We start from the raw sequence: 23,906 nt of genomic DNA on the forward strand, positions 1-23,906 counted from the left end.
TTCATTCAGCAAACATTTTTTATTATGTGAACCTGGCTCCACGCCAGACACAATGACAGAAGAATGGACAGACAGGGACGCGGTGGGAGACAGCTACCCTGTCTTGTGTCCCATCCTCGCCTCGACACGGCTGGACGAGTGGGGAAGACTCAGACAGGTGACCGGAGGGAGGATGTGCTACCTTCTAACTTAGGGGACACAGAAAGAGGAAAGAGACAAAGTAGAACACGAGAAGGTGGAAATGCCCAGCGGCCTGGGTCTGAGGACAGCCCGGGAATCACGGCCGTTCCTTAGGAGGAGGGTTTGTGCTGTTTTCTGGACAAGGTGGCGTGCGGGGCCCTAAGGCAGGCCGACAGTGCGGTCTGAGAACGCACAGGCAGGCGCAGATCCAGAAGGTTGGGAAAAGGGAAAAGACGGGACAGAAAGCACGAGTAGCCGGAAGAGGCCGCACTGTTCAAGGACAAGGGGCGCCCTGGCCGACGGCCCTGAGGCTCGGGGTGGAGGCCTTCTCAGATGTGAGCAGTCCCAGGTGAGACGAATATTCTTCAAGCGAAGAAGGCAGGCCCCCTCCCAGTCGGTCCTTAAATTCAGTGACCCCTTCCATCTTGAAGGTGGGGCCACCAGCTTCCTCCAGGTCGCACTTGTATTCCCTCCAGTGCTGGGGACACCGAGGAGAGGGCTGTCCTGTGCAGCTGGCCAAGAGCCGTGGCGAGCGGGGCCAAATGCCTCCCCCATTGTAAAGAAATATCTGACACGTCTCATTAATCCATTCGAATCTGCCCATTCCCTAACATTTCCTGAGTGCCTGCCCAGTGTTGGGGACACAGAGACAGAAGCCCCTGCTTTCACATTCTGATGTGGGACCCAGACCACGTGAAGCATTTACAGAGCCGTGCGGCACGTGCTGGCATACACGGCTGACAAGGACGGATGGGTCATAAACTTCAGGGCCTCGTTTTGCCAAGTTGAAAGCCATTTCTAGGTCCCAAGCCCCCCACCCGCCCCAACCCAAGGTTTACGTTTTTATCACTCTGTGAGTGATGGTGGATAGTCTTCTCCATGACCTCCACGAGGCCTCTGTGAATAAGCCATCTGGAGATAGAAAATTCTAAGATTTCTTGAACACCCGAATAACATTATTTACACAACTCCCTTTTAAATTGACCCAAATATGCTACTAAAACATATCACTAAATGGAATGTATCGCTTTCCCCCACCCCTTTTAAACGTCTTAGCTAAACATCTTCATTGTCCCGACGACTTCTGGTTCTTATTTTCTTGATGCACGCATTGTCCTCATCCTGTTTGGAAAGAAAAAATAGAACTCTTAAGTAATTGAAGAGAACAATTTTTGTAACCAACCCCACTCTGCAAAATCCCAAAGCCTGATTAGGTGTGATGCACGCCTGGAGTTCTAGGAAATTAATTTTAAGGTCGGAAATGAGTTTTAGGAGGTAACCCGTGAACATTGCTTTTGTCCTTTAAAATGTTTTTACTATTTGGTTTTTTAGATTTAAATAGGAAGCTCTGTAACCTGTTTTTAAGTTCAGACAGTAATAAAAAAAAAGAAAGAAAACTGCCACGCAAATACACACATTTTCACTAATTAAAAAAAAAATACCACTCAGAGGGCTCCTGGTGGCTCAGCCGGTTAAGCATCCGACTCTTGGTTTCAGCTCAGGTCATGATCTCATGGTTCGTGAATTCAAGCCCTGTGTTGGGCTCTGTGCTGACAGCGTGGAGCCTGCTTGGGATTCTCTCTCTCGCTCTCTCTCTGCCCCTTCCTGCCTGCGCACTCTCTCTCTCTCTCTCAATAAATGAATAAATAAACTTAAGAAAAAAAAGCCACTCAAAAAAGTGAATTCAAATTTATCAACAGGACAAAATCTTTTGGGTTTTCTAACTCATCTCTGGTGTGAGGTGCACAATCTCTCCACACTCAGTGCGTGTGACCGGAGACTGCCCTCTGTGTGTGCTCCAGAAGGAGCTGAGAGGAGGCTCATCCCTCTGGACAGGGAGATAAAACAAAGGACGATCTGCCCTTTCAGAACCAAGTCGGGTGTCTGCTCCTACTTTACGCTGTCCCCCAACCCAACAGCCCATCAGAAAAAGTATGTCATGTTGAGGATACTTCGGAAGCAGACCCCACCAGTGACTTTACCAAGTGATATTTATTTATTTATTTATTTATTAAGTGTATTTATTTTGAGAGAGAGAACACAAGCAGGGGAGGGGCAGAGAAACAGAGAGAGAGAGAGAGAGAGAGAGAGAATCCCAAGCAGGCTCCGCACCGTCAGCGTGGAGCCCGATTTAGGGCTCGAACCTACGAACCGTGAGATCATGACCTGAGCTGAAACCAACAGTTGGGCCGCTTAACAGACTGAACCACCCAGGGGTCCCCCTTACCAAGTGGTCTTTAATACCTGAAGGGAGGGAAGGGTCAGGAGAACAAAAGGCAAGAATTAAAAAAGCCAAAGGCTCAGTTTGAATGCACGCGCCCTGAACCCCTTGAACGATGACTGAAGGTATCACCTTACTCCAGCGCAGATGGCCATCCAATGACCGGAGTATCGGCAAAGTGTCATGGTGGACACCCACACCGCAGAGGACAGTAGAATGGGCTCTCTACCAGCTAATCAGGGGCTGGGGGCAATATATTCGGTTTCTGCTGACCACACACACCCGCTCTGTCCCTCTTCCCTCACGGCTCAAAGGATGGCGGGGGCACCCAGTGACGTCCTGGGCGGGGACGTACGCAGGCACCGTCACCACCATTCCAACACGCGGTGAACAGACCCCCTTCTGCCTTTGCCGCTCGCACTGAATCAGACCAGCCGGTCAAGCTGTAAGTTCACACACGCACATCAGAGGGGCGGCCACGGCACTGGCCTCTGGAGATCTCCAACCGCGTGCTAAGAAATTTACACCGCTCGCAAACAGGGAGCTACTGAACCCCCTCCCTACTTTTAAACTAACAACATCAAGTATTCCCCAGAAGAACACCGACTGAATTTAACCATGCACCGTGGATTTATCCAAATGACAGACGGCTCATGGGCTCCTGAACGTGATGCCACGTTAGCAAGCACGTGGTGCCACTCGTCTTATGGACACTCTTGACTTTCACCCGGTCTAGCTTTCCAAAGCAAATCCCAGGAGATCCAGACAGGACCACCCTTCTGCTTCAGTAAGTGCTTGCTCTTCCTGAATGGGATCTTCGTGTCAGTTTTCTATCTGAAGTGGAATCCCCTAAACACAGCTACGACGACAAAATACGTGGTTCACACTCATGCTTCCCACACTAGTGTAACTGGGACCTGGCAGCAAGTTATATGTAATGTTTGTTTCTGAACATGGGGCAAGATCAGATTGAAACATCCTCTGCTCGTGAAAATAGGAAAACAGGGGCTCCTGGTGGCTCAGTCGGTTAAGCGTCCAGCTCTTGATTTGGGTTCAAATCATGATCTCACGGTTCGTGAGTTCAAGTCCCGTGTGGGGCTCTGCACTGACAGCTCGAAGCCTGCTTGGCATTCTCGCTCCTTCTCTCTCAAAATAAAAGAAAAAGAAAAAAGGAAAGAAAACCAGTGAGTTACGTACCTTTTTTATATTTCCAGCACATCTCTTGGCACTCCGAGTTACTCGCTGTTGGGATTCACTCTCCAAAGCATTTCCTCCAGGAGGGATCTTAACTTTTCTGGATCTCAAAGACATGGCGTCTGAACGTTGTGTTACTTCTTCCTCCCGATTCTTCACGTGGACACCCACACCTTTCTCCCTTTGCTTCTCCTCTGCCACGTCAGGCAAGGGCACCTTCCTCGGTCTTGTAGACCGTAGACACATTCTGCTTGCACGGACCCGGCCCGCAGGTGTAGAACTCTTGGCTCTGCCTTCAGGGCTTTGTGGCTTCGTCTGTTGGGAGGTCTTCCGGGGCTTCTTGTCATTTCTGTCTGTCTTCACTTTCTCTGCTGCTGCTTTAACAGGCTCGGGCCTCTGCTCTTCGAGCTTGGTTTTATTTGGCCGTCTCGAGCGGAGAGACATCGCCTAAAAATAGCAAGACAGCCGCCACACGCCAATCATGAGTAATACAAACCTCACACTTCAACACGGAGAAGAAAACAATCAAAGGGAATTTCCAAAAAAAATCATGTGAAAACTTCACGTTTGTTTTAAGAGGCCAGCAATCACTTCATTCCAGGGTGAAATCCTCTCTACTGACAAACCATGAATTTCCAGGCTCAAGTTCCATCACAACACCTGAGTGTCATATATGGCAAATTTGATTACAACAAGCATTACGTGGGCATTCTAGAAAAATGCCCCCTTTCCAGGCAGTAAATGAATTCTTAAGCCTTTCACAATCATTTGCTCAAGCAGGACAGGAGAGTCAGGGTTTCTGGAACGGAACGTACAAAGTACTGTCCATGCAGGAGTAACTCTCTGCCTCACGACCCTGACACGTGGGCTCTCCTCGGGACCCAGACGGCCACGCAGATTGTTCTAACCGCATAAAGACTGACCCTGATCCCCCGCCCACCCAGCGCTCCTGCTTATGGGCTCTGGGACAACACAGGACCGAGCTCCTACCTTTCCTCGACACCTTTCACACCTCTGCAGATGACCATAACTCACTCAGCTCCTGAGAAACTCTCGTCAAAACTGGTCATAAGAATTTTGACCTGTTATTTTCCCACACAAAGTCTATTCTCTCTATAAATCCCCAAAGGATTCTTTAACTTGTCTGCAGTTATTCACTGTGCTGAATGCAGACCCCTTTGGGAGAAGATATTCGCATATAGATTCAAGCTATGAACGGTTTATACCGGATAAGAGCCTCGAATGGAGAACACCATCCGAGATGGCATACAGCGACTAAGTGACATCTGCCATCACCTGTTGTGGAGAGGCCGTCGTCCTTCCTACTTCTCGCCCCTCTGTCCTGCTTTCCTTCTTGCCGCTGGTCAGGTCCTCCGGGACGTCCATCCTTTCCGCTACAATCCTTAGCTTTCTCTTTGCGGCCAGGGGCTCAGGGGGGTCACGTCCTTCTCTGGGGGCCCCCCTTCTTTTCTTCAGGGGAGGCTTCTCTTCGGCAGTGGCCTGGGCAGGTGTCACAGAGCGCAGCCTCTTTGTTCCTGGGCCACCTCCCTCGTTTCCTCGTTTTCTCTTTGGGGACGGGGAAACGCTGCTTTCACTCCGAGATTTTACAGGGTCTCGGTGGCCCGCCAGATCTTCCACGGGCTTTCCTCGAGGGGCCCTACGGACTCTTGCTAGGGGTTTCACGGGTTTCCCTCCGTCTGGTGTTTGCTTTGGAGCTCCCTGGATGCTACCAGCATCACCCCATTGCTTGGTGTGATCTGGCCTCGGGAAGGACTCTCTGAAACTGGCCAGGTCTTCCAGGGGTTGGGTGGGGTTTGGCACTCTTGGCCGATTTTTCCTGCCCGTTACATTTTCTGTGGGGCCCAGTTTCTGCTTTGCAGTTCTATTAAACAATTTAACGTCTTTATCATCACCTCCTGATTCTCTGAGCGAGTGAGTGCTTTCCTCTGGCGTTTGGGTGGGCTTCCTGAGAGCTGAGGGCTCTTCCTTAAGATCAGCTTTCTGGGGAGGGGTTTTGAGCCGCCTCCTTCTATTGGTAGGCTTGTTGCCTGGTCCTGCAAGCGGAGATTGGAAGGGTGCTTTGGTGGTTCGGTCACCAGTCACTGGGTCTGTGGTTTGGAAAAGCTCTTTGAGACCAGCCAGGTCTCCTAAGGACTGGACCTTTTTCTTGGGTGTTCTTGGCCGCCTCTTGCTTCTAGATACATTTCTCACAGGCTCCAGTTTCGGCTTTGGGGTTTCCTTGAACAATCCGATGTCTGCATCACCACCTACGGGTTCTCTGTGTTCATGTGGGCTTTCCCCTGGCAGCTGGGTGGGCTTCCTGAGAGCTGAGGGTTCTTCCTCCAGGTCCACTTTCTGGGGAGGGGTCTTGAGCCGCCTCCTTCTATTGGTTGGCTTGTTGCCTGGTCCTGCTAGTGGAGATTGGCAGGGTGCTTTGGTGGTTTGGTCACCAGTCATTGGCTTATCTGTGTGGTTTGGTGTTTGGAAAAGCTCTTTGAGGCCAACCAGGTCTTCTACAGACTGGATGTTCCCCCTGGGTGTTCTTGGCTGCTTTTTGCTTCCAGTTACATTTTCTGTAGGGTTCAGTTTCCGCTTTAGGGTTTCCTTAAACAAATTGATGTCTTCATCCTTACCTCCAGGTTCTCTGTGTTCGTGTGGGCTTTCCCCTGGCATCCGGGTGGGCTTCCTGAGAGCTGAGGGCTCTTCCTCCAGGTCCACTTTCTGGGGAGGGGTCTCGAGCCACCTCTTTCCATTTGCTGGTGTGTTGACTGGTTCTGCTCGTGGAGATTTACAGGGAACTTTGGTGGTTTGGTCACCAGTCCCTGGGTCTGGGGTTTGGAAAAGCTCTTTGAGACCAACCAGGTCTTCTAGGGACTGGACCTTTTTCTTGGGCGTTCTTGGCCGCCTCTTGCTTCCAGCTACATTTTCTGCAGGGTCCAGTTTCTGCTTTGGAGTTTCCTTGAACAATCTGATGTCTTCATCTTCCCCTACTGGTTCTCTGTGTGTGCGTGTGGCTTCCTCTGGCCTGTGGGTAGGCTTCGTGACAGCTGAGAGCTCATCCTCTATGGTGACCTTCCCCAGAGCTACCTTGAGTCGTGTCTTCATGTGGGTTGGTATGTTGACTGTTTCTGCTAGCGGAGATTTGCAGGGCACTACTGCGGTTTTGACAACAGCTGTTGTTTTCTTGGTTTGCTCTGGGGTTTGGAAAAGCTCTTTGAGGCCAACCAGGTCCTCTAGGGACTGGACCTTTTTTGGGGGTGTTCTTGGCCGCCTCTTGCTTCCAGTTACGTTGTCTGCAGGTTTCAGTTTCTGCTCTGGAGTTTTGTTAAACAATTTAATGTCTTTATCCTCACCTCCTGATTCTGTGTGTTCGTGCGGGCTTTCCCCTGGCATCTGGGTGGACTTCCCGAGAGCTGGGGGCTCTTCCTCCAGGCCCACTTTCTGGGGAGGGGTCTCGAGCCGCCTCTTTTTACTTGCTGGCGTGTTGCCTGGTCCTGGTAGTGGAGATTGGCAGGGTGCTTTGGTGGTTTGGTCACCAGCCATTGGCTTATCTGTGTGGCTTGGTGTTTGGAAAAGCTCTTTGAGGCCAACCAGGTCTTCTAAAGACTGGACCTTTTTCTTGGGTGTTCTTGGCCGCCTCTTGCTTCCAGCTACATTTTCTGCAGGGTCCAGTTTCTGCTTTGGGGTTTCCTTGAACAATCCGATGTCTTCATCACCGCCTACTGGCTCTCTGTGTTCGTGTGGGCGTTCCCCTGGCATCTGGGTGGACTTCTGGAGAGCCGAGGCTTCTTCCTCCAGGTCCACTTTCTGCGGAGGGGTCTTGCACAGCCTCCTGAGACTTGCGGGTGTGTTGACTAGCGCTGCTAGGGGAGATTTGCAGGGTGCTTTGGTAGCTGGGTCATCAGCCATTGGTTTATCTGTGTGGTTTGGGGTCTGAAAGAGCTCTCTGAGTCCAGCCAGGTCTTCTAGAGAATGGGCCTTTCTCTTGGGTGTTCTTGGCCGCCTCTTGCTTTTAGTTACTGCAGGATTTGGTTTCTGCCCTGGAGTTTTGTTAAACAAGTTGATGTCTTCATCATCACCTCCAGGTTCTCTGTGTGAGTTTGTGCTTTCCCCTGGCATCTGGGTGGGTTTCCTGAGAGCAGAGGGCTCTTCCTCCAGGCCCATTTTCTGCGGAGAGGTCTCGAGCCACCTTTTTTGACTCGCTGGCGTGTTGCCTGGTCCTGCTGGCAGAGATTTGCAGGGTGCTTTGGTAGTTTGGTCACCAGTCATTTGTTTATCTGTGTGGTCTGGTGTTTGGAAGAGCCCTCTAAGTCCATCCAGGTCTTCTAGAGAATGGACCTTTTTCTTGGGTGTTCTTGGCCGCCTCTTGCTTCCAGCTACATTTTCTGCAGGGTCCAGTTCCTGCTTTGGGGTTTCCTTGAACAATCCGATGTCTACATCACTGCCTACTGGCTCTCTGTGTTCGTGTGGGCTTTCCCCTGACATCTGGGTGGAACTCCTGAGAGCAGAGGGCTCTTCCTCCAGGTCCACTTTCTGAGGGGTCTTGAGCCGCCTATTTCTACTTGCTGGCGTGTTGACTGGTTCTGCTTGTGGAGATTTGCAGGGAACTCTGGTGGTTTGGTCAACAGTCACAGGGTCTGGAGTGTGCTCTGGGGTTTGGAAAAGCTCTTTGAGGCCAACCAGGTCTTCTAGGGACTGGACCTTTTTCTTGGGTGTTCTTGACCGCCTCTTGCTTCCAGCTACATTTTCTGCAGGGTCCAGTTTCTGCTTTGGGGTTTCCTTGAACAATCCGATGTCTTCATCACCGCCTACTGGCTCTCTGTGTTCGTGTGGGCGTTCCCCTGGCATCTGGGTGGACTTCTGGAGAGCCGAGGCTTCTTCCTCCAGGTCCACTTTCTGCGGAGGGGTCTTGCACAGCCTCCTGCGACTTGCAGGTGTGTTGACTAGTTCTGCTAGGGGAGATTTGCTGGGTGCTTTGGTAGTTGGGTCATCAGCCATTGGTTTATCTGTGTGGTTTGGGGTCTGAAAGAGCTCTCTGAGTCCAGCCAGGTCTTCTAGAGAATGGGCCTTTCTCTTGGGTGTTCTTGGCCGCCTCTTGCTTTTGGTTACTGCAGGATTTGGTTTCTGCCCTGGAGTTTTGTTAAACAAGTTGATGTCTTCATCATCACCTCCAGGTTCTCTGTGTGAGTTTGTGCTTTCCCCTGGCATCTGGGTGGGCTTCCTGAGAGCAGAGGGCTCTTCCTCCAGGCCCACTTTCTGGGGAGGGGTCTCGAGCCACCTCTTTTGACTCGCTGGCATGTTGCCTCGTCCTGGTAGCGGAGATTGGCAGGGTGCTTTGGTGGTTTGGTCACCAGTCATTGGTTTATCTGTGTGGCTTGGGGTTTGAAAGAGCTCTCTGAGTCCAGCCAGGTCTTCTAGAGAATGATTCTTTTTCTTGGGTGTTCTTGGCCGCCTCTTGCTTCCAGGTACTTTTTCTGCAGGGCTCAGCTTCTGCTCTGGAGTTCTATTAAACAATCCGCTGTTTTTATCACCACCTGCAGGTTCTCCGTGTGAGTGTGTGCTTCCTCCTGGCATCTGGATGGGCTTCCCGAGAGCCAGGGGCCCTTCCTCCAGGTCCACTTTCTGGGGAGGGGTCTCAAGCTGTACGCTCATTGCGGCTGGCGTGCCAGCTAGTTCCAACTTTGAAGATTTCTGGCGCTTTTCTGCGGTTTTATTCTCAGCCTCCTTTGGTTCCAGCGCACGAATGGGCGTGCGGAGGAGACCTTGGATGCCTCCCAGGTCTTCCTTGGGTTCTGTGTCTTGCCATGTTTTGAGGGGGGTCAGGTCTGCAGCTGGTTCCTGGTTTTGCTCTGAATATCTTCTCGATCTCCTCACTGCGACCACCTCTTCAGAATTTTCCTTTGGTTCGGTATCGTTCTCACTCGCTTCAAAATAGCTCTCCTGTTCCTTCGCTGCTCCCTCCAGTTTCTGTTCTCGTTGCGGGGTCTTCCTCAGAAGTCGTCCCGGAGCATTCTCCACAGCGTCCATCTTGGCTTCTTCGTCCTTGCGCCCTGCTCCTGGCATCTGTATACTTCTGGGCCCCACGGACCTTCGAAGCCTGTTGGCACTTGACGTGGCCTTCGGAGCCCCCGATCCCGGAGTTTTCTCAATGTTCACATTTACTCTGATACTCTGACGTCTGAGGACAGGGCTCGCGAGGCTTGTATCAGACGGCTCTTGCGGTCCATTCTGAGTCACGGGGAATACATTCTCTCCTACAGGAAATAAAAACACGCGTGAGAAATATACTCTGTTCAGTATGTTGGGCCAATCTGGTATTTTTTCCTTATGAGATATTGTGTAAAAGCCAATAGTTCAGCCTCCTGTCCACCTGGGCTAAGCATATGAGGCTACTTACATGGCCATAAATCTGTATTGCACGTGAGCCACACGCACCTAAGAATATCGTTACCTGGTGATATACGGCGGGTTCACACTTAGGAGGTGATTAGGATCCACAGAGATCAGATAAAAGAAAAAAAATTCCTTAAGAAGGGGATCCCGAAGGTTACCGCACCGTGTCTCAGTCACCTGAATGCAGACATTCTTTCCTTCAAACATGAGAAGCAAACAGCCATTTCTCCTGGGGAACCACTAATACAATAACATGGCTTATCGTCAGGACGTGTGGGGTCCTAACTGCACAGGAAACATCTACTTTTCAGCACAGGATGCACTGTTCATATAGTAAAGCTGTTCCCTTCATGCCAGGCCCTGGGTAACCAGTACTCAGTGCAAGAGCAAGACAGACTCATTTCTCCCATCTTGGGCTCACACTGGGGCACAGGCCTTCTAGAAGATTCGCAGCACTAAATGTACACATTCTCTTTCTTTTGGGTTATTTATAGCAATTTTGAGTTGGAATAATTTATGTAACTACGACGAGAGATCACTCTACTTCTCTGCTGGTCAACCCCTTTAAATAAAGAAAGCAGAAATGTGCACAGGCAGTTTACAATTATTAAAGGAGTACTCTTTTTTACGCAACTCGCTGAATGCCAATGTTAGTTCAACTGCGAATAGGAAGTTCCCCTAAAAACAACAGAACAGAGAGGCTGGAAATGGTACTTTTTCAGGAGTATCTGTCATAGACAAATAATAGTGTATCTCTTGTAAAAAAAAAAAAAAAAAAATACCACCTACAATTCCTACTGAAAATATTAAAGTGCTAGGAAAAAACAAAAGTAAACCAACCAAAAGTTTCTGACGTGCATAGCAGAGGTTTTTCTCCCGAATCAGGTACTTGAAACTCTTTTCTGACAACGTCCTCTGAATCTGAGAAAGCGCTGGGACGCAGGCTCATTGTTTGTGGCTTCACTTTCGCTGCTGGAGTCTGGAACATTTCAGTTAACCCTGGTATATGAAAATATGGGAAAAGCAATGAACACATCGCTCATACATGCCAGCAACCATGCCAGTCTGCACAGACCCCAGAGGAAGTGGCAGAGAAGGAACAGTGAATCACTCCCCAGAGTTCATTGGAGACAGTCATGTATTAATGATGAACTCATTTTGGGGCGCCTGGGTGGCTGAGTTGATTAAGCGCCTGACTGCCACGCAAGTTGTGATCTCGCGGTTCGTGAGTTCTGAGTTCGAGCCCCGCACTGGGATCTCTACCATCCACGCAAAACCTGCTTCGGATCCTCTGCCCCCGTTTCTTTCTGCCCCTCCCCTGCTCGCACGCTCTCTCTCAGTCAAACATAAATAAAGATTTTTTTTTAAATAACAAACTCATTTTTGAAGAAGCGCAATGAGAAGTTGCGATGGCATCTTGTCTTCTTTGCTTTTCCTCTTGGTGAGAAAAATCACATACGGGAAGGGGACATCTCAGTCTTGCAACGTTGCCCCAGTTCTGACCGCTAGCCGGGAGACAGAGGCCACCCCGGGCGCCCCCAGCCAGACATCCAGAAACCCGGTGCGCTCATGCTGCCTTGAAAAGCCCTAGCTGAGGCAGACCGGGGCTTATGTCCAAATAAAACCTTCCCAATTAAAAAAAAAAAAAAGACTGCCCATCGATAGTACTGTCAAATGGCAACATCACCATGTTTTCCTTTTAACGCCAGAAAGTAGTATTAATATCATCTCAGAAGAAAAGCACAATACAGTTCTTTGAAGGGAAGATTGATCTTTCCAGAACACTCACGTTATCCCGCTTTCGTCTTACTCTCATCCTGCCAGCAATGGATCAAAATGCTCTCTCCGTCTGGCATCTGATTGCAAACTGTCTTTGAGAAGACTGTTCCGGAGGCCCTCGAACCAGCCATTTCACTTAAAAGTCTCCTCCTCCTGCCGCTACTCAGGCCCCCCCTTAAAGAGCCAGGATCCAGGCTTCAGTACAGACTGCTGTTTTGTCATGAAACTTACACCAAGGGGTGGAAACTGTTGCACTCTCTAGGAAGGGGTCTGGAAGGGAGGTTGGGAAAATCCACTGTCTGAGTACTGAGCATTTAAATTTCTACTAATTTTATCTTAAAAATATTTTTGAAGATTGGTGTTTTTTTTTAATTTTTTATGTTTATTCATTTTTGAAAGACACAGAGAGACAGAGCACAAGCAAGGGTGGGGCGGAGAGAGAGGGGGACACAGAATCCGAAGCCGGCTCCAGGCTCTGAGCTGTCAGCACCAGAGACCGACGTGGAGCTCGAACTCACGAACTGCGAGATCGTGACCTGAGCCAAAGTTGGACGCTCTACCGACTGAGCCACCGGGAGCCCCTGTTTTAATGTTTATTATTGAGAGAGACAGAGAAATGGCACAAGGTGGGGAGGGGCAGAGAGAGAGGGAGACACAGAATCCAAAGTAGGCTCCAGGCTCTGAGCTGTGAGCATAGAGCCCGACATGGGGCTCGAACCCACGAACCACGAGATCGTGACCTGAGCTGAAGTCAGACACTCAACCGACTGAGTCATCCAGGAGCCCCTGAGGATTGGTTTTTAATGCTTTGTAACATAAGGACATTAGAACCCTCACACATGAACATAATTTACATAATGTACACATATGTACATATGACTGCATATTGGGTGGTACATACTCGAAACTTTTTTCTCATTGAGTTTGCTATCAAAATGGGCTACAATTGTTCTGCGATTTTACGGGTATGTTTTCTTTTTTAAAGCTAAATGTATTTTTTTTAATGTTTATATGTTTTTGAGAGACAGAGCACAAGCAGGGGAAGTGCAGAGAGGAAGACACAGAATCCGAAGCAGGCTCCAGGCTCTGAGCTGTTAGCATAGAGCCTGAAGTGGGGCTGGAACTCATGAACCGTGAAATCATGACCCGAGCCAAAGTCAGACGCTTAACTGACAGCCCCCAGGTGCCCCAAAAAACTATGTGTAGTGATCCTATTGTGACAGTACTCAGAGGGGACTTTATTTGGGTTATACAGAGGAGTAGAACTATTCCATCTTAAAATACACCAGGAAACAGGGGTGCCTGGGTGGCTCAGTCAGTTGAGCGTCTGAACTCACTTCAGCTCAGGTCATGATCTTGCAGCTCGTGAGTTCAAGCCCCACATTGGGCTCTGTGCTGACAGCTCGGAACCTGGAGTCTGCTTCAGATTCTGTGTCTCCCTCTCTCTCTACCCCAACCCACTCGCATTCTGTCTCTGTCTCTCTCAAAAATAAATAAACATTCAAACAAAAACATTTAAAAAAATACGCCAGGAAAAGAAAAAAAAAAAGACCCCATCTAATGGGAGGTGGAATCAAGTCTCCCCTCCCTCCAAAAGTGTTGAAGGCAGAAAGCACCGGTCAAACCATGGAGCGTGAAATCCCAGCCCTGGGTTCCTGTCTTGGTGCTAATCTAGGACAACCATAAGGAAGTCACATCCCACCATTACTGAGAATGGAAACACTGGTTCAACTGTTCATGCTTAAGGGAAGGCCTCTTCACAGGCTTTCATTTCTAGAAACAGTTAAGCGTCATGGAAAGGAAGGAACTCTTGAAGCAGTAAAATATTGTTCAACTTCGGGGCGGTCGATTAGTATAAACGCAGGGGAGGGGCGATTATAAGAGCGAGCCTGCTCTCTTCACCATGAAGCGGACTCCAGGACTCTACACGGATGCTGCCATCCGAGGCAAAGCTGTGCATTTACCACTCATGCCTGCCTCGTGCGGGACTCATGACCCCCGATACGGTCGAGGTCCGGCTCTCGTCCAACCCAGCAAGTTCTTCCTTGAACCACCAGAACCCCAGGAGCTGACTAGATCGTTGATCCTCCCGTCTGCTCCCCACCATACACATCTACGGCATCCGTCCACGTTCTCACGTGTAGGGGGATCAAAGGGCTACGGTTTCTAAGCCTCGAGGTTGTGCTTTTACCTGACAGATCTTCATTGAAGTCCACCTTCTTGTTGATGACAAAGTTGTTGAGCATTCTGTAGGGCCGGGCAGGCACATTTACTTTTTCAAGGTGAGCTTTCCCTATTATTATGGTACAAGGAGAGTTGGCATGGCCTGTACTAAACTCACTGTGAACACCGCTAACAGGCTTCTGGAAAAAAAAAAAAAAAGTAACAAGATGAAGAAAACGTCAGCACGTACCTCCCCACCCAACGCGACCTTACATCATAGCACGTGGCCAAGGAGCTGTTCATACCTTCGGAGTGTTCGCTTTTCTTGGCCTTTTGCTCAGCTGTCGCTGGGGGCCGTGTTTGACCGCTTTAGCCTGGGTCTGTTTGGCCCCGAGTTTCACTACGTCCGCCCACGACTTTGCCACTGTCAGAAGGAAAACGTGTTGAAAGGTTTCCGAAGCCCCGTGAGCAAGAAAACCGACCCTAAGACATCCGCGAACACGACACTAACCGACTAAATTGGCTTCAGAAGCTCCGCTCCTTCTTTTGGAGTAAATCCTCTGCAAGATGTCATGCTGGCTCCGGTCGATGGAGGTTCTCTTTGAAAGCAAGCCACCGCTCTTCCTGCCTCCCCTCTTCGGAACATCCGTGTGATGAGATTTGCTGCCGCCGGAGACCGAGGACGCCTTGGGTGACCTGCGATGTGGGTCACGGGCACCTGGAGAAGTCCTGGTCGGATCACGAGCTGGAGATCCCGCGAACTGCGGTTGTGCAGTCACTTCCAAATGGAGTCCGGAAGAATCTTCTTTTCCCGATGGTTGAGGACGGTCCTGATGAGATTTAAATGTTCATAAGATACCTTACCGCCAACACAGAGTCTCTGTAGTGGATGTGAAAACCCTGCCCAGTTAAAGAATTTTAGCTGTTTCAATCTGGAAGCACCAAAACGTTTCAAGCGCTGTCAAGTGGAAGGCAGAGATGGGAGTCTGTGCCCCTCATTTAAGAGAAAAAGGAAGGAGGGGGGGGTGGGGGGGGACAGCAAACCAGTCTTAAGTGAGGAGTGAGCATGCTCCGATCTGAATTGGAAAAAACACCACCTGTGGGCATCTAATCCCCTTTGGTCTACGTGGAAGGAGGGCCACTCATTTCTGGGAGCCAGTAGAAAATGGAAAGGGAGCCACACATACCTTATACTCCTTTTGGTAGGAAAAGAAATGAAAGATTGCCCAGGCCCTCTGAGGGGGGTGAGCTGGGAGGCCATACCTTTTAAAGAACTAAACTCAGGAGGACAACACAGCCTAGGGTAGGTGATTACAAAGTTCTAAATAGCTGATGGTGGAAATCATGGGCGTGTTGCCATTCAAGGGTTTCCTTTTCACCTTATAATTCTAAAAGAAAACAAACAAACAAACCACCTTACGGTTTGTGTCATGATGTCTCCAGATTCTTTCTGATCTGTAGTTTGTTTGTTTGTTTGTTTTTTAATGGTTATCTATTTATTTTTGAGGGAGAGACACGTCGTGAGCAGGGGAGGGACAGGGAGAGGGAGACACAGAATCTGAAGCAGGCTCCAGGCTCTGAGCTGTCAGCACAGAGTCTGACGTGGGGCTCCAATTCATGAAGCATGAGATCATGACCTGAGCCAAAGTCAGATGCTCAACCCACTGAGCCACCCAGGCGCCCCTCTGATTGGTAGTTTTTACCGAACCCGCCCCCTCCCCCAGCCTGAGTGGTCTTCTGGAAGCAAGGCTGGCAGGAGGCCTCTGCCCGAAGAGGCCTTCACAGGCCTCCGCTGTGCTCAGCCACGTGAGAATCGGGGTTCCAAGCCCAGGGGTCCATTTTCCACCCCTCAGTGAGTGAGCCGTCCTTTACAATTTTTTGTCTTTACTACGTTTTTAGAAAGAAAAAGGTCTCCATTGCCATTGTGCTGGCGTGGGGCGTTTGGAAAGGATGTGTCCTAGGCGGGAGTGAGAATACTGACTGTTGACCCTACCTTGATGATTTTCTTCAGGACAGGTGGAGTGTGGCTTACAAGTGACCTTCTGGGTGTTTCTCCTCTCTTGAGAGGTGTATTAGGAGGTAAGTTTTCATCAAATAACTCCGGCTTCAGACGACCACCAAAGGAGACCCGCCTTCTTTTCAGGGGTGTTCCCTCAGTCTTATCTGAAATAATGAATACAAACATGGAGAAGGAATGGAAGATGTACGGACACCTAAGACGTGTTTCAAGTTGCCGTTAAAGACAAACCAATGGAAAAGCCCCCTTGAAAACTAACAACACAGCGTCTCATCCTTTTGTAACGCTCACGGAGCTGGAGCTCAGGAAAAGACCCAGGGACAAACCCACAAAGCGTCACGTCCCAACCGGACAGTACAAAGATCTCCTAGGAAAGGTTGAAAATGCCCACGTGGACAGAGCTTGATAAAGGGATTGGTGTGGATGGGGCGGCTTTCACTTTGGAGCAGGGGAATGACAGACAGATGCTTCCACGGTGACCGGATAGGGCTTTTTCCAAAGACACCTATGAACTCGGACCTCGCCCAGGCCTACCTAGTGAGAAGTCGTGAACTTGAAAACTTCTCCAGGTGATTCGAACAGGCGATTCACGAGTCCCAACCCCACCGCACATCCCCATGAACCGGCACTCAACAAGAATCCCTTGTCTGAGTGATGCCCCCTTTCTGAGACTCATAGGGACACAGTGATGGATGCGTGCTGGTCTAATTGCAGAGAGGGGTGCACCTCGCATGAGGGACCGTCTGCAAAACAGAGCCCGGACGGTAAGCCCGCTACTTCAGAACACCCACAGAACCACCCCCACCTCCGAAAAGTATGGGAGAAAACCCAGGAGCTACTGAGCCCACTCGGGGGTCATAGCCCTGCCGCTCGCTGGGTGACAGGAGGCCACAGTTTCCCGTTTTACAAAAGGGAAGTTAACAGGGATACCTGTCCCAGGGGCCCACATGCTACCTGCATAGAGGATATAGAGGATCAAAAGTGCCCATGTCTTTAAAACACCTACAACAGCTCCTGATACAGAAACCCGTGGGGATAGTCCAGTGGTTTATAAAACAGCAGCAGCAGCAACAACAACAACAAACAACAACAACAACAACAACAAACTATTATTAGGAGACGCGGAAAACAGAGTATAAGTATCTGAGAGACACCGTCCCTGTATTTAAACATTCCCAAGGGACTTCCCTGGACTTAGTTTACAGGAGCAAACTCACAGGATACGAGTGCTTATAGTTCAGAACTCAAACGTTTCTAGAAAGCCATTATGCTTATTACTAGGCTTATTCTCCTTTCTATCTTCTTGTGGGTGGAATGGGAGAATCCAACACGTTTTTGGACCCCTGTAGGTCCCCGGCTGTGTTCGTCCCTGACAACCCGCCCTCCCTCCGGAGCCCCGGATTAGTCGTGCGCGTCTTCAGGACGAGTCTATGAGAGCAGACGGTGCATCTGGCTTTGTGCACATAGACTCCCTGCCACGGTGAATTCACCATCGACGGAAGGGAGGTCTCATCGGTTCCTATCTAGATACAAGGTATGAGCTTGGGGGGGGGGGGTTGGCGATAAATGCACAGTTAAGTAAACTTACTGATGGACTCCCCAAAGTTGCTTGTATCAACTGAACTACGACCAGGTAATGCAGAGTGCATGCGCCCCACGCTGGTGCCCGCTTTCTCAGGCTGGTGGACGGAACTGTTTGGAATCTTCCTTTCAACTTGAACGGGCAACGGAGCTAAAATCGCGTGATTCTGAGTTTCTGGTTCTGGCGTAAGAATGTCCACACTGGTAGGAATACTCCTCCTCCTTTTGGAAAAGAGGTTTTCTGGTGTATCTCCAAAATTATCAGCGTTTTCGACTTTGGCGGGTGTTTGGTTTCTGGTTAAGGACTTCCTAGGAGTAAACGTCTTGTTATCTGTCCTGAAGCCTTCCTTTTGATCCAAATTCACAGACGCACTTCCGCCGGCGACCGTCATGTCTTCATGCTGACGTTTCCGCGAGGTCTGCGGGGAACGTTGTGCCAGGGTCTTGGTTGCTGTCATCTCAGGAGGGACGATGGGACTCCTGGTCTCCTTGGGAGTCTCCACAACCTCCTCACCTTGTCTCCTGTCCTCGGTCTGGCTAATACCTTGTTCTCCCAAAGCAGGATCTGCCTTCATTTGGGTGCTCCGACCTGACCTAGGTCTGGATTTAAGTGACCCTGGGACTTGTGTCCCGCCTTGTAAACCACCGGAATATTCCTTCTCTGGTGGGCGATGACTCCGCGTTCCGGATTTTTTACCGCTCTGTAGCACATCTCCTTTTTCTGATTTTGCATCAAGCTCTTCCTTCATTGACTCGTAAAGCTTCTTAAAGGGAGATTCATTGTTTGCACCATTCTCCAGACCCCGCGGAGAGGGTAAAGGCTTCAGGTCTCCTTTACAGCTCGCTAACGTTATGCTGAAATCTTCCTTAGAATCCCTGCCTGTAGCATCCGTGGTATTTCTGGAGTTACCTCCGGCAAGTTCCGAGGGACGAACGACATTAGGCGTTCTGCTTGCAACCCAGTCCTCACAGCCGCCAGAGACCGTGCCCGCTGCTTGGACATTCTTCAGAGGCTTTCCTGAAACACTGTCTTCAGAGGCTCTTGAACGGGCATCGGAATCTCGAAGCTTCCCGTCTGGGCGATGAGTTATGAAATAAGAAACAGAAAGTTCAATCTTTCCTCAGTGATGAACACCTATGGTATCCAAATTGTCTTCTAGTCTAGCTTTTCACTTAGCCTGCAAATTATTCAATGCCCACAACGTGTAACAGAAGTATTCTGATGCTGGTGTTATGAGGCAAACAAATAGGTCGCGTCAGCCTCCTATAACCCATGTGAGGCATGGAATGCTGTCAGTCTACTCAATTAAACCGGTAACTGAACGAGACTGCTTATGCCTGGATGCTCCAGTGAGCACAGTGCCCTCTAAGTCACTTGAGGAAAAAGTGAACTCAGATGCCTGCCTGTGTGCCATGGGAAGTAACACAACCTCCTAACTTTTGTGAAGCTGAATGCAGAACACAGGCGTTCTTGCTGCCCCTTCCTCGCCGTAACGCTACGCGGAGAGCTGACCTTGAAGGATCCCAGGAGAAAACCACAAAACTACTAACCAGGGTCGGAAGAGAGGCTAGATCTTGAGACTCGATGCAGAGATTCCTGTGAATTGGCAAAATGAAAAACAGTGATGTAGGTGTCTTTTCAAACATGGGCAGTCATATTTATTAAAACATTCTTGCTCGGGAGGCTCTTCCCCACCAAACTGTCCTTATATGAATTTTAGAGCCTTTCACCCAAGACGCTCAGGGGCAAGTGCTCGTAATACAAGTATTTCTTAGCTGATTTTAAAAATATATAATGATAGTATAAGAAACAAACTTGAAGCTCAGAATTGTTTAAACTGGACGTCAGTTGAAGCGCCCAGGGGGCTCAGTCGGTGGAGCGTCCGACTTTGGCTCGGGTCATAATCTCCAGGTTTGTGAGTTCGAGGTCCGCGTCGGGCTCTGTGCTGACAGCTCAGAGCCTGGAGCGTGCTTCAGATTCTGAGTCTCCCTCTCTCTCTCTGCCCCTCCCTCGTTCACACTCTCTCTATCTCTAAAAAATAATCATTAAAAAAACATTAACAAGATAAATAAACTGAAGCTCAGTTGAGTTTTGGGAAGTTCCTCAAACTTCTCTCTCATCCCCCCACGAGAGAGCCAGAGCTGCAATTAGACATCATCTGCATGCAGCGTCTGTGAACCTACCAAGGGCACGGAATTGTTGACTTAGTACTCAGCTTTGTCAGAAATAGGGTACAGGACCTGCTGGGGCCCCACTGGGCACGTGTGCTTTGGCTGGCAGGTGCACCCGAGAGCCGGGATGGTGAGGCCAAGTGAAACCAGCACACCACAGGCGCTCACCCTCAGAGCACGACAATCAGATCCGGGCTCCTCCCTCCCCCGTCCCCCCAACTGCTGCCCTCTGGCAGAAAAAATTTTAAGGGGCAAGGAACAACCAAAGAATAACAATTATGCAAGATGTAAAAGTTCAGTGTTGCTTCAAAGGAGGAAAAGTATCTCATCTGAGTTACTACAGAGGGAAAAAGAAATCACAAAATATATCCAAGGGCAAATAATTTAACTTTTTCCTTCAATCTGTTTCAGATTTCTTGGTATCTAACCCGCTGCTTCTCAAATTTGCCAAGTGAGGGATCAGTTTCTAATTTCCCATCTGAAGTTGGCCCACAGTCTTATGACTAAACAGGAAAAATAAATTAAAACTTAAAAGTTATGTACAAAATACAAGCCCATTTTTGTACCATTATATTCCATAGCACAAAAGTCACTGCCCAACTGCTATCACATGTTCTCAGTATTTAGTTTCAGTACTGGCTTTAGCACAATCCCAACAATGAACAGTTCATAGACCTCTGAGACCTCTTATCAATGTTTTAAAAAGTTTATTTATTTGAGAAAGACAGAGAGAGAGTGGGAGAGGGGCAGAGATAGGAGGAGAGAGAGAATCCCAAGCAGGCTCCACGCTGTCAGCGCAGAGCCCGATGGGGGCTCGAATCCACAAGCTGTGAGATCATGACCTGAGCCAAAATCCGAGACCACTTATCTAACCCAAAGTTCAGCGTTTTGGTTGGTTCCCTTACACCCACCAACCAAGTAGGTGGAAAACCTCAAAAGCTAGTTTTCCCCCAAAGCTGATGAGTGGCAAGGTCAACATTAAGGTCACTGCTCTAGGGGGGAAGCAGCACCTTGATCTTCGGTAAAGTGGCTTCCTGCTCATTTCGGGCACGGGTACTGACTTGTAAGCCAGAGAATCGCAACCCGCTCACAGGAGACCAGCTTGGGTAGCTTCATAAAGAAGAGAAGTTCACGGGACACGTCCTACTAAAGCTCCAAGGATGGAGATAAGCCAAGCGCTCTGATACGCCAATACATCTGTCACGTGACACCGTGCAGGACCCCTTTGGTACCCAGAGCTCCGATGTGATGATCTCAGGTACATAAAGATGGAGAAGAGCAGTGACCGGGAGACAACAAGAGCCACTAGATAATGTAATCCCCAGATTTTAATTCCTTGCAATGGGCTGTCCTAACCAAAGGTCTGCAAGATCAGATCGTGAGATGCTAAAGGGGCCTTTTGGGCCAAAATGTTAGACTGACCTAGTCCACTCTTTGTGAATAAAAGAAGTACAGTTTTCAATTATTTCAATTTATGGGGTGTCTCGGGGCCTCAGTCGATTAAGCCTCCGACTTCGGCTCAGGTCATGATCCTGCAGTTCGTGAGTTTGAGCCCCACGTCGGGCTCTGTGCTGACAGCTCGGAGCCTGGAGCCTGCTTCGGATTCTGCGTCTCCCTCTCTCTCTCTCCTTCTCCCCTGCTCATACTCTCTGTCTCTCAAAAATAAATAAATGTTAAAAAAAATGAAATTATTTCAATTTATGGGGCTCCTGGGTCTGTCAGTTGGTTGAGTGTCTGACTCTTGATCTGGGTTCAGGTCATAATCCCAGGACCGTGGGATCCCAGCCCCGTGTGGGGCTAACACACAGCATGGAGGCTGCTTAAGATTCTCCCTCCCTCCCTCTGCCTGTCTTCCCTGCTCGCACACTCTCTCTCAATAAAGAAATATAAACAAACAAACAAACTCAAGTTTGTCTAAGTTCATCATGTTTAAGATCTCAGTCACACCTTCCTTACAACTGGCCAGTCATCCTCACTTGTGAGACACCATTCATCGACGTGCACATTAATGATTTCATAGTATCGTGCACAGGAATCAGAACTCAAAGTTGGATGCCACCCCTCGCTCATCACCTGTTTGCGTCTTTGTCCTAGGAATTCAGTCGACTTCCTTCCGTCCTTGTGACTTTCATTTTCGTACCTGAAGTGCACAGAAGGACAGACACATATTCAGATTCAAGATCTGTAACTGACGGTAAAACTTCCTTATCTGATTAATGTCCAAGGAGCGAGGAACAAACTTCAGGTTTCATTCAAGATATTACCTTATTCATGGAAATAAACGTAGTTAGGAAAGATCTTAGATAGGTCGCCTCGAATTTCTTTTGGAACGCTAACGTCATAGGTTGGGGCCCGGGTTGATTTCTGAACATGGACGAGCCCGTGTGAGTACCTCCTATGTGAAAACTTAGTGCATAGGATGGCCGATCGGATTTCCACTGGTTTGTATCCCTGGAAATCATCTGAGGACTTGGAAGGTCACCCAGGAAGCCCTGCGGCACCTGAGGCCTGAGTCACTTTGTGATGTTATTTACTGCAGGGTCACCACAGAGCCACCTTAGACCTTAGGGCTGCTGTGATCTCCTCAGTTTCCTGCTTACTGTATCTGTACCCGGGCAAAGACTGGCACATTTCTTAATATGTAGAGAGATTTAGCAACATACAAAGTCGCTCTATCAGACCTCAAGCGTCAATTCACAAAACAACCTTTTATGGGCATACTGAACTTGGCCTCCAGGGGGCGGTCTGATCTGAAACAGCTGGGTGTCTGGAATTGCTTCTCATGGTAGTCGAGTTCTTGGTCAAGTGCCTCTTTTAAGACCTTTTCCCCATTCTTTGTTGGAGGGATTTAATTATCCCAGTTAATCTCAGTCTGAACAGCACCTCATTTTGGGGGAGAAGTTCTGGTCTCCACTCCACATCAAATACTTCCAAGCTAGAAGTCTGTTCGATAAACGCACCCTTTAAACATGGAGGCAGATTCAGAAACAGCACGGGAAAGAAACAGCCAATGGAACAAACAGAAGATTATCTATTTGATACAAACGAAGGCAGGAAGGAAGACAGCGTTCCATTTGGCAGCAGTGGATGAAAACCATGACCCCACCACATGCTGCTTACAGGAGACACGATGTATATCCCAAGGCACCCACAGAACGAACACAGAAGGATGCGCCATGCCAGCAGCAACCAGAAGAGAGGGGTCGTGCTAACATCAGGCAAAATAGATTCTAAGATAAAAATTGTTCACAGAGACCAAGCATATTTTATAATGATAAAAGGATCAACCTATCGAGGAGATAAACCAATTATTAAAAAAAAAAAAAATGTACCCAACAGCTGGTTCCAGGAGACCATCTAAACCCTAAGGATTATGCAAAGCTGAAAGCAACGTACCAGAGAAAAATGATAAAATGCAGCCACTGATAAAAAGCATCAGTGAAGGTACAGGATCTCTCAGAAAGATAAATGGCAGGGCTTCACCCACCAGGAGATCATTCTAAATTTAAACACACACATAGGAGAGCCTCAAAACACAGAGAGCAAAAACAGAAGAGCAAAAAAAAAAAACAAGAACAACAACAAAGAAAAAAAAATCCTCAATGTGTGATTTCAACTAACCTACCTGAATAAGAATCAAGGGGGTGAATTACTATGATTCTACAGCCAGGAATTTGAGTCTAATGGACGCAAGTGGACAGAACACCGCACCCGAGCTGTACAACGCTCTCTAGGGCACCCCTGCCGTCTCTTCACATGGCTGTCCCTCTGAACACCTGCTTCCTCTTCAGTGTCCTAATCTCCTCTTCTTACAAGGACACCAGTCAGATTGAATTAGGACCCACCCTAAGGGCCTCGTTTTAACCTAATCACCTCTTTAAAGACCCTATCTCCGAATACGGTCATATTCTGGGTTGCTGGGGGTTAAGGCTCCAACATATGAATTTTGGAGGGACACAATTCAGCCCGTAACAGATGGAAATCACAAAGGCGCTCGTTTCGTGATAAGCCCATCTGGGCATCTTATCTTGTATCTTTCTCTATGAGCGTCTTTTACTTTCAAATGAAAGAGAAACTGAAAACTGCTTGCGGCTTCACAACACTTGCAGCAAAATAAAACCCCTTGGGGATCTGGTCGCTCCTCTTTGGCCCAGTTAACTGCATTTGGATCCTCGAAGGGGATCACCCAAGTCCCCTGCGTCATCC

General features: G+C 49.0%; 1 protein-coding gene across 6 annotated transcripts in view; it reads right to left on the minus strand.

Annotated features, from left to right (window-relative positions):
- The window catches only part of MKI67 (marker of proliferation Ki-67), a 28,072-nt gene continuing 4,166 nt past the window's right edge, over positions 1 to 23,906 (minus strand). For 3 of the 6 annotated variants that reach the window (XM_058698131.1, XM_058698130.1, XM_058698132.1), the window contains exons 5-15: positions 21,774 to 21,840; positions 19,080 to 19,125; positions 17,536 to 18,603; positions 15,912 to 16,093; positions 14,442 to 14,760; positions 14,236 to 14,354; positions 13,959 to 14,130; positions 10,829 to 10,987; positions 4,892 to 9,849; positions 3,599 to 4,042; positions 1 to 1,302 (exon numbers count right to left, since the gene is read on the minus strand). In XM_058698131.1, the coding sequence (XP_058554114.1) occupies positions 1,237 to 1,302; positions 3,599 to 4,042; positions 4,892 to 9,849; positions 10,829 to 10,987; positions 13,959 to 14,130; positions 14,236 to 14,354; positions 14,442 to 14,760; positions 15,912 to 16,093; positions 17,536 to 18,603; positions 19,080 to 19,125; positions 21,774 to 21,840 (7,600 nt within the window). In that variant the 3' untranslated portion in view covers positions 1 to 1,236. The remainder of the gene's footprint in view (positions 1,303 to 3,598; positions 4,043 to 4,891; positions 9,850 to 10,828; positions 10,988 to 13,958; positions 14,131 to 14,235; positions 14,355 to 14,441; positions 14,761 to 15,911; positions 16,094 to 17,535; positions 18,604 to 19,079; positions 19,126 to 21,773; positions 21,841 to 23,906) is intronic. The other 3 variants (XM_058698133.1, XM_058698135.1, XM_058698134.1) reach the window with 3 other exon arrangements.

Source organism: Neofelis nebulosa, chromosome 13, assembly GCF_028018385.1.
Source record: "Neofelis nebulosa isolate mNeoNeb1 chromosome 13, mNeoNeb1.pri, whole genome shotgun sequence".
Taxonomy (NCBI): domain Eukaryota; kingdom Metazoa; phylum Chordata; class Mammalia; order Carnivora; family Felidae; genus Neofelis; species Neofelis nebulosa.